A 13950-nucleotide genomic window follows, 5' to 3' on the forward strand; every position below is an offset into this window, starting at 1 on the left:
CAAAAGATAAGAACATTGAAAGAATCTGGATTCCTTGGGCAGTGTGTTATTTTATATTTTGCAAATGTATCCTTAAATTTCATTATCTGTGAAACTCCTGGTGTGCGTTGCAGAGCCCTAGGGCTCCTCAGAGCAGACTCTGCAGACATAACCTGTGTCATTATTTCCCAGCCTTTATGGCGGAGAAGATGAGGCCTATGTAAAAGGGCTGTTTGAGGATCAGTGATAAAGCATATACTGCACAATGCATTGCCTTTTTAAAGGATTCCATTTCCTCATCTTACAAATAGCTCCTGCTCACTTCTACATTTCCCCTGGGAGACCTCAGCTCTTTATTAAACTTGATGTTCATTAACCTTGATCCTTTCTGTAAAAACAAGAAAATGTTCTCACACATAGATAATGTACACAGGAGCATTTTTAAAAGACTAGGAAGAGGAGTCCCTGGTGGCCCACTGGTTTGAGGATCTGCCTTCCAAAGCAGGGGATGCGGGTTTGATCTCTGCTTGGGGAACTAAGATCCCACATGCCACGGAGCAACGAAGCCTGCACACGGCAGCTGTGGAAGCCCGCATGCTCTAGAGCCCGTGTGCCGCAACTAAGACCCTGTGCAGTTAAAAAAAAAGACTGTGAAGAAATACACCAACTATGCCGTACAACAGATGGGTGGCATCATATTCTTTTAACTTTTCTGTATTTTTGTCAAGTTTTCAACAGTGAACAAGTATTACTTTCAAACATTTTCATATTTTTATAATCAGGAAAACTTTTTTGGTAACTAAACATGTATATAAAACTAAATTTGGGGTCAATCTTATTTCAGACATGAGCCATTATTTAAACTTTTGAATGTCTACTATGTACCAGGCTGTGGGCTATGTATTTGAAGATTGAAAGAAAAAAAGAAATAGCCACATCTTTAAGTAAGCATAATATGCCATGGAGTGAGTCCCTTGTGGCTTAGAGGTTAAAGTGTCTGCCTGGAATGTGGGAGACCCGGGTTCGATCCCTGGGTCAGGAAGATCCCCTGAAGAAGGAAAATGGCACCCCACTCCAGTACTCTTGCCTCGAGAATCCCATGCACAGAGGAGCCTGGTAGGCTATATCCATGGGGTCGCAAAGAGTCGGACACGACTGAGCGACTTCACTCACTTCACTTCACAATATGCCATAACATGCTCAATGACAAAGGAAAGTCACTGTTTGGGGTCGTCAGACAGAACTTCAACGACTAGGAGAGCTGAGCTTAAAGGAGTTTGAGTCCAGAAAAACAGGAAGGAGGCAGATAAAATAACAAATGAAAGGGGAGACTTGAAACAGCACTGGATAATCAGAAAATGTTAAGTAGTGAGTGCACTACCGCTAAAGCACACGGCTGAGGAGAGAGCAAAAGCTGGGCGGAGGCCAGCTCCGCCCGCTCCAGCAGAGTCTGCTCTCTACCGAAGGCAGTGGCAAGCACAGACGGTTACAAGTGCAAGAGCCACACAATCACATTTGCACTTTTAGAAAGGTCACTCCAGTCTCAGAGAGGCAACAGAGCAGAGGCTGGTAGGGAGAGTGGTAACCGAGTTATTTCAAAAATCCAGGTAAGGATAAACAAACACCTATCTTAGGAATTAAGACTGCTGAGAAACTGATGAACTCACAAACAAATGTGAAGATATTCCATGATCACTGATTGGAAGAATTAAAAATGTTAAAATGTCAATACTGTTCAGTGCTGCTGCTGCCAAGTCGCTTCAGTCGTCAGTGCGATCCCTATCAAAATCCCAATAGCATTTCTCACAGAAATAGAACAAACAATCCTAAAGTCTGTAAGGACTCATGAAAGATTTTGAATAGCCAAAGCTATCTAGAGAAAGAAGAACAAAATTGGAGGCATCACGCTTCCTGATTTCAAACTATATTACAAAGCTATAGTAATCAAAACAGTGCAGTACTGACATTAAAAACAGACACATAGCTCAATGGAACAGAACAGGGCTCAGAAATAAACCTACACATACACGGTCACTTAATTCACAACGAAGGGACTAAGAATATCCAATGGGAAAAGGACAGTCTTTTCTTTTTTTATTTGGTTAAATAACAAACGCTGGTATGGATGAAGCACAAGCTGGAATCAAGATTACCAGGAGAAATATCAGTAACCTCAGATATGCAGATGACACCACCCTTATGGCAGAAAGTGAAGAGGAACTAAAGAGCCTCTTGATGAAAGTGAAAGAGGACAATGGAAAAGTTGGCTTAAAGCTCAACATTCAGAAAACTAAGATCGTGGCATCCGGTCCCATCACTTCATGGCAAATAGATGGGGAAACAGTGAGAGACTTTAATTTTTTGGGGCTCCAGAATCACTGCAGATGGTGACTGCAGCCATGAAACTAAAAGACACTTACTACTTAGAAGGAAAGTTATGACCAACCTAAGCATATTAAAAAGCAGAGACATTACTTTGTCAACAAATGTCTGTCTAGTCAAGGCTGTGGTCTTTCCAGTGGTCATGTATGGATATGAGAATTGGAGTACAAAGAAAGCTGAGAGCCAAAGAACTGATGCTTTTGAACTGTGGTGTTGGAGAAGACTCTTGAGAGTCCCTTGGACTGCAAGGAGATCCAACCAGTCCATTCTAAAGGAGATCAGTCCTGGGTGTTCATTGGAAGGACTGATGTTGAAGCTGAAACTCCAATACTTTGGGTCACCTGATGTGAGGAACTGACTCATTTGAAAAGACCCTGATGTTGGCAAAGATTGAAGGTGGGAGGAGAAGGGGATGACAGAGGATGAGATGGTTGGATGCCATCACTGACTCAATGGACATGAGTTTGAGTAAACTCTGGGAGTTGGTGATGGACAGGGAGGACTGGCGTGCTACAGTCCAATGGGTCGCAAAGAGTCAAACACAACTGAGCGACTGAACTGAACAAACATTTATTTCTCACAATTCTGGAGGCTGCAAAGTCCAAAATCAAGTCACCAGCACATTAAGGTGTCTGATAAGAGCCAGCTTCCTGATTCCGAGGTAGCTAGGACAGTCTTTCTTTAAAAAAAATGTTTAGGTCATGCCATGCAGCATGCATGTTCTTTGTTTCCTGACCAGGGATTGAACCGGTGCTCCCTGCATTGGGAGTGTGGAGTCTTAACCACTCTGAACTTGGGAAGTGCCAAAAGGAATGACATTGTACTAACTTACGCTGTACACAAAAATCAACTCAAAAAGATTAAAAACTTGAACCTAAGACCTGACACCATGAAACTCCTATAAGAAAACAGGCAGTGAGATACTTGCCATCGGCCTTAGGTATGAGTTTTTGAATTTGACACCAAAGCAAAGGCAAAAATAAACAGGTAGGACTACATCCAACTAAATAGCTCTAGACAGCAAAGGAAACTATCAACAAAATGAAAAGACAACCTACCAAATGAGAGAAAGTATTGGCAAATCATAAAATATATAAGCACCCACACACAAAAACCCAAAGAATCCAAATTAAAGAAAGGGCAGAGTATCTGACATTTTTCCAAAGAAGACATTCAAATGGCCAACAGGTACATGAAAAGGTGCTCAACATTACCAAATCATAAGGGAAATGCAAATCAGAATCACAGTAAAATATAACCTCATACACGTTAGAATGGCTAGTATCTAAAAGACAAAAAAAAACAAATGTTGCTAATGTGTAGAAAAGGGAACCCTTGGGTACTGTAGGTGGGAATGTAAATTGGTGCAACCGTTGTGAAAAAAGGTTTGAACTATTATATGATCCAACAATTCCACTTCTGGGTATCTATTCAAAAGAAATGAAAATACTAACTCGAAAAGATGCATGTGCCCTCATGTTCACTGCAGCTTTATTTGTAACAGCTAAGACTTGTAGGCAACCTAAGTGTCCATCAAGGGATGAACGGATAAAGAAGATAAGGTATTTGTATACAATGGAATATCATTCAGCCATAAAAAAGAATAAGTCTTGTCATTTGCAACAACAGGAATAAATCCCGAGGGCATTATGCTAAGTGATTTCATCTCATTTATCTTAAACAAACAAAAACAACCGGAACTCATTAATACAGAGAATATATGGGTGGCTGCTGGGGGTGGGGGTAGGAGGTAGCTAAAACGGGTGAAGGTGATCAAAAGGTGCAAACTTCCAGTTAAGAAAAAAGAAGTCTCAGGATGTAATGAACAGCACAGTGACTACAGTTAATAATACTGTATTGCATATTTAAAAGTTGCTAAGACAGATTCTTGCCCTTGAAATCCCATGGACAGGGAAGCCTGAGGGGCTACAGTCCATGGGGTCACAGAGTTGGACATGACTTACTAAACTCCAAGGCAGATCTTAAAAATTCTCATCACAAGAAAAGTTTATAACTCTGTCTGGTGATGGATATTAACTAGACTTGCATTGATCATTTTGTAACATATATAAATACTGAATCATTATACTATATACTTTAATAAAATGAAAGTCAGTTATATTTCGATTAAAAAATAAATTTAAAGAGACTGCCCTCTGAGTTGAACTAATTAAATCCTTATAGTAAAGAAAAAAATGTTCCTAGTAACTGGGAAGAGCTCTAAGGTTGAAGCTTAATTAGTAAAATCAATACCTTATAACACTAAAGGAAAGCTGGTTTCAGAGAGAATTCTGGCACTGCAGCAATGTCTAAGGGGAGAAAGATACAATAACTGGAAGGCATGAAGTCTTCTGGTCACATCCCACCTGAATGAGAAAGTTCTCAAAAACACTCACCTCCCATTGCTGTAACCAAATTCAACTCCCAAACTAATGGTTCAGATTGTTTTTTAGGTGCCTTGACATACCAGAAGGAGGTTACCAGCTAGTGGCCTTAAGCATTCAAACCACTTTAAGGTGCTGCTGCTGCTGCTAAGTCGCTTCAGTCGTGTTTGACTCTGTGTGACCCCACATACAGCAGCCCACCAGGCTCCCCCGTCCCTGGGATTCTCCAGGCAAGAACACTGGAGTGGGTTGCCCTTTCCTTCTCCAATGCATGAAAGTGAAAAGTCAAAGTGAAGTCACTCAGTCGTGTCCGACTCTTAGTGACCTCATGGACTGCAGGTCCTCTGTCCATGGGATTTTTTTCAGGCAAGAGTACTGGAGTAGGGTGCCATTGCCTTCTCCACTTTAATGTGCTAACACCCATTAAAGATGAATCAACAGACACTCTGGTTTATACACTCTACAAGGTCAACAACAGGACTTGAAAGCTAAGTCCTAGACTCGACTATATGAGGCTGCTTTTGGTTAATCATAAGTCTTTCTCCTGGAAACAACCACCTCTTCCCCTTGGAATATATCGCGCTCTTCTAAAACTTTAACAGTGATAAACTTTGGAAGGACTGATACCAAATATGTTTCAGTTCAGTTCAGTCACTCAGTTGTGTCTGACTCTTTGTGACCCCATGAACCACAGCACGCCAGGCCTCCCTGTCCATCACCAACTCCCGGAGTTTACCCAAACTCATGTCCATTGAGTTGGTGATGCCATCCAACCACCTTATCCTCTGTCGACCCCTTCTCCTCCTGCCTTCAATCTTTCCCAGCATCAGGGTCTTTTCCAGTGAGTCAGCTTTTTGCATCAGGTGGCCAAAGTATTGGAGTTTCAGCTTCAACATCAGTCCTTCCAATGAACAGCCAGGACTGATCTCCTTTAGGATGGACTGGTTGGATCTCCTTGCAGTCCAAGGGACTCTCAAGAGTCTTCTCCAACACCACAGTTCAAAAGCATCAATTCTTCTATGCTCAGCTTTCTTTATAGAATGTTTCTATGAAGACCTATAAGACCTTTTAGAACTAACACCCCAAAAATGATGTCCTTTTCATTATAGGGGACTGGAATGCAAAAGTAGGAAGTCAAGAAACAACTGGAGTTAACAGGCAAATTTGGCCTTGGAGTACAGAATGAAGCAGGGTAAAAGCTAATAGAGTTTTGCCAATAGAACACACTTGTCATAGCAAACACCCTCTTCCAACAACACAAGAGAAGACTCTACACATGGACATCACCAGATGGTCAACACTGAAATCAGATAGATTATATTCTTTGCAGCCAAAGATGGAGAAGCTCTATACAGTCAGCAAAACCAAGACCGGGAGCCGACTATGGCTCAGTTCATGAACTCCTTATTGCCAAATTCAGACTTAAATTGAAGAAAGTGGGGAAAACCAAATATGTTTAGGAGAAAGAATTGACAGGGCTTAGTGAATGCTTGGATATGAGAGCTGAGGATAAGTTCCACGATTCTGGTTTGGAGACCTGAAAAAAAAGGAGACACTATGACCCAGGACTGAAAATACAGGAGGTGAGAATGGGTGGATGGAGATGCTATCACCACTAGAACACCCAGGGGACCTTCCGAGTGGAGGCGTTCAGCTGAAGTGCATACAGAGTTCGTAAGAAATGTGGGCTGCAGACAGATTGAACAGCCAGTAACAAACAGGTGGTAATAGATGAAACTGCCTAGAAGAATGAATAAAATAAACCGAAGGCTGGGTATCAGCTCTTAATGATTAAAGTTTAAGAGGAAAACAAAAGAGGAATAGGGAAGAAGGACTGCGTCAGATTAAGCAGAACTAGAAGGATGTATATCATATTGGGTTGGCCAATATGTTCATTCTGGTTTTCCCAAAAGATGTTACGGAAAAACCCAACAAACTTTTTGGCCCAACCCAACATAAGCTACAGAGAAGACGATGGCACCCCACTCCAGTACTCTTGCCTGGAAAATCCCATGGACGGAGGAGCCTGGTGGGCTGCAGTCCATGGGGTCGCAAAGAGTCGGACATGACTGAGTGACTTCCCTTTCACTTTTCACTTTCATGCATTGGAGAAGGAAATGGCAACCCACTCCAGTGTTTTTGCCTGGAGAATCCCAGGGACGAGGGAGCCTGGAGGGCTGCCGTCTATGGGGTCACACAGAGTCGGACACGACTGAAGTGACTTAGCAGCAGCAACATAAGCTAAGAGAAAGCTGCAGTCAACTCAGGTAACGACTCAAAGTGTCCCCTGGAGGTAGCAGTTAGGTCACCAGGAATCTTTGTGATTATAGTTCCAAATGAACCATATCAAAGTAAACCCAAAAAAGCTTCACCTTGAAAACAGAAATCTGGCAAATATGACAAAGCAAGTAATTCTCTTGTCCACTCCATTCAACTGACACTTGGCACCTGATTGCTATTTCTCCTGCCCGGCACCAACTCCATCTTCCTTGACTGGGTCCCAGTATAAGATCCATAATATTGAGCAGGGACTTCCCTGGTGGTCCAGTGGCTATGGCTCGGTGCTCCCAATGCAGGGGGGCCCAGGGTAAACCCTTGCTCAGAGAACTAGATCCCGCAGGCCCAAACTAAGAGTTTGCATGCTGCAATGAAAGATCCTGATGCTGCAGCTAAGACCTGGGGCTGCCAAATGAATAAATATTAGAAAAAAAAATAATGTTAACTAAATTGAGTAGTTACCATAAACACTCATTGGTTCAAAAGTGATCCTGGTTCATTCACTCAACTTACAGAAGCTGCCAGCTGTTTTGTTGTGAGGGGGGGAAGAGCTCTCCCTTCCCCACCTCTCCTGCACCTGCTCCATGTCACTGTTAACATTTCTGTTCCCCGCTTCTCTCAAATGCCTTCTTCCTACTCTCTGACACAAAGCAATCACTAAGCTAGGAATCTCTGCAGATGCCTAACACCTTGTTTATGACAGTTCCCTGCTAAGATCAAGAAATTAAAGTAAAAGGGAGGGAGACTTCTGGACTTGTGGTTCAGTGGTTAAGAATCTGTGCTCCCAATGCAGGGGGCCTGGGTTCAACCCTTGGTCAGGAAACTAAGATCCCACACGCTACACAGCATGACCCAAAACAAGTATCCCTTGAAAGCAGACATCAAATATGTAATTGCTTCTGAAAATAAAAACATAATTACAAAAGTAAAAGGTAGAAAAGAACAGCACAGTGCAGATTGGAAAAAAGAGCTCTCATAAGTCCTCTCACTTGTAATGTAAGTGAGCATCTGCAACCCATGTGGTCCTTCTGTGTCCTATTTCTAACTCATCATGCAAACCAGTAGAGTAGCTTAAACATACACAGTATTTTTGCACCTGTAACCATTAACAATTTCTTATGGCCTGCAGAGATGACTACTGCTGAACAATTTTAACTTCCATAAAAAATAAGTATGTAAGTACCCATGATACTGACAATACTGTCTCTAGTGACTTGGGTCCAATGAACAGTCTTTTTATTGAAATTAGTTTCCGGTTCAGGTGCACTACTAAAAGAAATATGAAATTAGAGAAATATTTAAAGAGAAGCACACAGCAGTCTTCTATTTAAATGTGTGACACCCCCCACCCCCGCACTGAGATTTCTGCTTTAGTGAGTCACACAACGAAAATACTGCAAGAACCCTGCTTATTAGCTGACAAGCCACACTGCTGACATGTTACTCCAGCAGACTGTGAAGTTTAGAGAGAATATGATGATGAACAAATTATCTACTTCTCCCTTGCAACTGCGATCAACGATCTGTTTTTCTTTGGTTATTCTCTGCAGATGATATGTAGGCAAACCCATTCATCACTATCGCTTTTTTCTGTGCAAGTAAGTCCAACGAGGGCTTGATGCAGCAAAAATGAATATATACGTGAAATTAAACAAGCTTTCAACAAAACCAGGATTTTGTGTAAAAGGAAAGGATTTTATTTTTAAAAGTTTTTTCTTTTAATAAGGCTAATATTTATTTCAGGACATTTAAAAAACAGATATATAGAAGAAAATAAAATTCATCCACAATCCTACTCCCTCAGATGTAGACACTATTAAATAAGTGCACATTTATAAAAAGAAAAAAAGATTACTCGGATGTAATGAAAAATCAAAAGCCAATTTAGCTTAAAGCTTCAATGGAAATAAAGATCACAAGGCTGGGATTTCCCTAGCAGTCCAGTGCTTAAGACTTTGTGTTCCCACTGCAGGGAGCCACGGGTTCAATTCCTGGTTGAGGAACTAAGATCTCGCATGCTGTATGGCACAGCCAAAAAATAAAATAAGAATAAATAAAATAAAATCTTAATTAAAAAAAAAAAATAGCACAAGGCTTTAGCTAGCGAACATCTTAATAACTGAAATGGCCACTGCCTGATTGACTGAGTCCTTCCCATCATGAGTACCTTCTACCATATATACCAACCTAAACACAGGCAAGGAAGGCAGCCCTTCGCCCCGACCTAGATTCTTTTTCTGAAAAACTTCAAACCCATAGAAAGTTCAGATTAACACCACATCCTCTAGACTCAACAACTGGCAATGTTTGGCCACTTGTGCGCTTTTTTATTTAACTTTCTGGCCATGCTGCATGGCACTGGGATCTTAGTCTCCCGACCAGGATCAAACCTGCCCCCCTTCAGCGGAAGTGCAGAGTATTAACCACTGAACCACCTGGGAGTCCCCGGCCCCATGTGCTTTATCTCTGTCCACTCTTCTGCTGTTCTTTGTTGCTAAATCACTTGAAAGTAAAATACATTTCACCTTGGCTTCAGCACGGATTTCCTAAGGACAAAGACATTCTAAGGGAAAGTATAATATGGACTAACTAATTAATCAAACTGTAAATCTTTCTATGAGGTGACCAAAATAATGGAGTAGATGCATTATTGCGATTATGCTGAAGTTAATATTAAAGCTTATTTTGTTCCTCCTGGGACTCCTTCCTCTTCGAGTTTCTCAACCCGGGCACCCCTGGCATTTGGGGCCAGGTCATCTTGTGCTGTGGGGACTGTCCTGTATGTTGTAGGATGTTGGGCAGCATCCCTGGCTTCTGCCACAGGAGGCAGGCACGCTCCACACCTGGCTACAGCAAGTAAAAGCAACTCCAGACGTTTGCTAAGGGTCCCCTGGGAGAAGAGACCCTGCTCTCGAAGAACAAGAACCACAAATCCACATGAGAGCCAGCAGCAACAGGACAGCACACGTTGATCTGCTGAGCGCTCAGCACATGGAGCACGTCCTAACATTCCACATCTACGAAATCACTTGAGTGTGTTAAGTGTGTGTGTGCTGAGTCGTGTCCGACACTTTGCAACCCCATGGACTGTAGCCCGCCAGGCTCCCCTGTCCATGGAATTCTCTGGGCAAGAATACTGGAGTGGGTACTTATTTCCTACTCTAGGGGATCTTCACAACCCAGGGATTGTCTCTTGTGTCTCCTGCATTGGCAGGTGGATTCTTTAGCACATCACTTGGGAAGCCCCATGAAATCATTTACATGCTAGAACAATCCTCTGAAATGGGTCTACCTTACAGAGGAGGGAACAGACACAGGGAGGGGAAGAAGTTAGCGCCGGGTCACAGAGCCGCTGAGCGGCAGAGCAGGGACTCAAGCTCACTCACAGGCGCCCAATCACACACCTGCACCCAACTGTGCCCGCACAGACTTACTCACTTCCTGGTGCGGCAGTTTTTCCTTTCCTACTCATGCTAATCCTCGTGAGTCATTTGTGCAAATCAACCTTCCAGCAGGTTCCAGACCTTTCTGGACAGCACCTAACACATGCTAGCACTCCTGGTCCCCACAGAATCACTCTCCTCTCCCTTGGGAATCACACAAGGTCTGAGTGAGGTTCTGCCCAAACTGGCTATGAGTAGAAAAGAAGGACTCTCATCGATGACTTGCTTCAATCCTAGAAGACGTCACCAACAAGTCAGTGTAGGAAATCTGCTTACAGCTGTGTCTGGGACACAGCAGGGTAAGCACAACATCAATGTTAGCTCTTCTGTCCTCACTAGTTGGCTCGGTGGCTCAGTGGTAAAGAAGCCACCTGCTGATGAGGAGAGCCGGGTTCAATCCCTGGGTCAGGAAGATCCCCTAGAGAAGGAAACGGCAACCCACTCCAGTATTCTTGCCTGGGAAATCACACAGACAGAGGAGCCTGGCAGGCTACAGTCCATGGGGTCTCAAGAGAGTTGGACACAACTGAGCAACTAAACAACAACAACCCTCACCAGTACACAAGCGGCTTCACGGGTAGGGACTGCTGTGCTATGTCCTCAAGCAGACCCAGTGCCTGGCATACACCAGGTGCTCACAAAATATTTTCTGAGTAAATGAGTTAACAAATCAAAGAATGACTTCCTTCAAAAACGGAAATCCGGGATTTCCCCGGTGGTCCAGTGGTTTGGGTCCGTACTTCCAAGGCAAGTGATGTGGGTTTGCTCCCCGGTCAGGAAACTATGATCTCATTTTCTGCAGAGCAACTAAGCCTGCGTGCTGCAGCTACTGAGGCCACACGCCCCAGCCAGGGTCCCCACACTGCAGTGAAAGATCTCGCACGATGCAACGGGGATGCCCTGTGCTGCAACTGAGACCCGACGCACACAAATAAACAAATATTTTTAAAAATTAAAAATAATTAAGTTATTGGTGAAAATGAAAAATGTCTTAAAAAAACAAAAACTGAGATCCAACAGTTGGCCAATCCTTCTCAGTTGAACCACTATTATTAAGAGATACCTTTGATGGTGCATACCTCCTTTAACTAGGAAAAAAGTTCATATATGAAATTTAAAAAGGACACAAACAGGTAAATTCATATAATGCTGATGACTATTCAAATGGATATAAACTGCTCAACTGTTCTCCAAAAAACAAATCATATGCCTCAAAAATATGTAAAAATTTGAACCCACAATTCATCCTAAGAAAACAACCAGTTGGGTACCCCAAAGACAGTGTAAAGATGTTCACTACAGTCGTTTTTTATAACACTGAGAACTCGGAAATTTTTTGTTTCAGTTTTGTTTTTCTTCACATGTTTTTCAACAGAAGTTCACATATAGGTGAAATAAAGGAGCTCACTTTGACTGTCATAGAATTAACATACACAGTTTGACTACCTGTACTCAGCTCCAAAGATCCAGAGCATGTTATAAAATGCATGACTTTGTTGTTGCCCAAGTGTGAATATCACCCACGTGACCAGTGGCAGGAAGAGGCTTCCTGGTTAGCCAGCAGGGCTGGTCAATCATGCAGCTTCCACATCTTAATCCAGCTTTGGTGTCCCTGGGTGAATGTCAAAGCTGACTGACGGTGTCTGCCAGAGAGGACTGGGAAACTGAGCCTTGCACAGTGGTTCCAAAACGCTCTGCTCAGAAAGGTACTCAGACAGACTGGAATAGCCTGGAAAGGGTGAGGCTGACAGGTAGCGGTTTGTTCGTGTCTAACTGTGTGATACACGATGTGATACAACCACATATGGGCTTAACTCCAGGGCTGATGAGGCCCTTGGCAGCTGAGGAATAGTTATGGTTTCAAACATCTTCCACAACTTGGAGAAGTTTAATTTATCTTGGAATGTGACCCACCTTTTTGGCATTAGCCTATCTGCACTTCCCTCCACCTCCTTGCTGTTTAGATAAGCAACTATCTGATGTACTCAAACAGTGTCAGCGTCTTTCTAACAACCACACCTGCTACTAAGCTTTGTCACTAAGGCAGTCATGCAGTGCTCTACTCCACTGAAGCAGCCATGGTAGCATGCAATGCCTCTCAAGGTGTGGTTGGGAACCTCTGGGGCACCATGAAGCTCTCTGGTGGGAGGAGTGCAGAGGGCTACGGCTTAGTACACCCCTGCTGCAGTGTCATCTGTCACTCTGGAGAGCTGTCCTGGCAGGAAAGCATCAAACGCCTGCCCCTGGAAGCACATCTCCAGGGCGATAACGGCCCGCATCAAGACCAGAGTCTCTTCGTTATAGTACCTCGGGTAAGATGAATTGTTCCACAGGCTTGTACCACAGCTTGTTCACCTGCACACCACAGCTCGGAGGACTGAAGCGAGCACTGAAGAGGGCCTCCTACAGATTGGGTGGGGAAAAGACAAGAAGAAATACTTCCCATCAGATGCAGCAAGTTTTCACACAGCTGACATTCTCAATTCTCAGTGGCCCCAACAGTGGCTACTAACATTGTTCTACTGTGGTTTAGGCATCATTTGGGCTTTCCAGGGCAATCATGGTTATTAAGTAAAGCTATTTAAGATCACCAAGGCTGTCTTGAACTTCTAAAACACTAAATATAATCCACATAACCTTAAAAAAATAAAAACAATGCCTTGAGGTGAGGAGCATTAAGGGAAGTGTAAGGTGTTAAGTCAACTCAGTTACTTAACCCCAAAGGGTTAAGAATAAACTGAAAGATCATAGACTTCTACATAGAACAAAGGTACTCAGGAATAACCCTTCAAAAAGAACCTTTAGAAGAACAAACAGAAACAAAAACGGGAACATTAAAAAAAGACTGATTCTCATTATGTTTATTGTTTTCTTTGGGTCCTTCCTTTTTGTTTTAGGCAAGAACATTTCCTTATTCTCATAGCTATTCTTAGATACCAATTTGCTACAGGAGATGCTTCTGTTAAAGCTATCAAGACCATGCAGAAGTTCAGAACGAAGGGAGTTTAAATGAATTAAGCGTTATTTCTTTCATCAGCGTTAGTCTATGGCAATACAGTGGTAATACATTATACACTGTGACTACCTGTGAACCCACTGCAATCCACCTGAGATCAGACCTTCCTTGAGGACAAAGAGTAATCTCTCCTTGGGTAAAAAAAAATATGGCAACTAAAAATTAAATCAACATGATAAAAATATTGTACATCTGAATCAAACTACTTGAGTGACAATGCAAACAGACTATAGGGACTTCCCTGGTGGTTCAGTGGCTAAGACCCCATGCTCCCAGTGCAGGGGGCTCAGGTTTGATCCCTGGTCAGGGAACTAGATCCCATAGACTGCAACTAAGGCCTGGTGCGGCCAAATAGATAAAGAAATAAAAGAAGTGTAAAAAAAAAAAAACCCACTACATATACTAAGACAATTAACCATGAAAAAAATTCAAGATTGATCCTAATTTCTAGGTAAGATTGACAGTGGAA

The 13950-nt window shown here is 42.7% G+C and overlaps 1 protein-coding gene across 3 annotated transcripts in view; it reads right to left on the reverse strand.

The window, feature by feature from the left end:
* B3GALNT2 (beta-1,3-N-acetylgalactosaminyltransferase 2) overlaps positions 1-13950 on the reverse strand; it is a 66253-nt gene that overhangs the window by 19142 nt on the left and 33161 nt on the right. For all 3 annotated transcript variants that reach the window (XM_055588725.1, XM_055588741.1, XM_055588733.1), the window contains exon 5: positions 12773-12868. In XM_055588725.1, coding sequence (XP_055444700.1) covers positions 12773-12868 — 96 coding nt within the window. The remainder of the gene's footprint in view (positions 1-12772; positions 12869-13950) is intronic.

The sequence above is a fragment of the Bubalus kerabau genome, chromosome 1 (genome assembly GCF_029407905.1).
Source record: "Bubalus kerabau isolate K-KA32 ecotype Philippines breed swamp buffalo chromosome 1, PCC_UOA_SB_1v2, whole genome shotgun sequence".
NCBI classification, from domain to species: domain Eukaryota; kingdom Metazoa; phylum Chordata; class Mammalia; order Artiodactyla; family Bovidae; genus Bubalus; species Bubalus kerabau.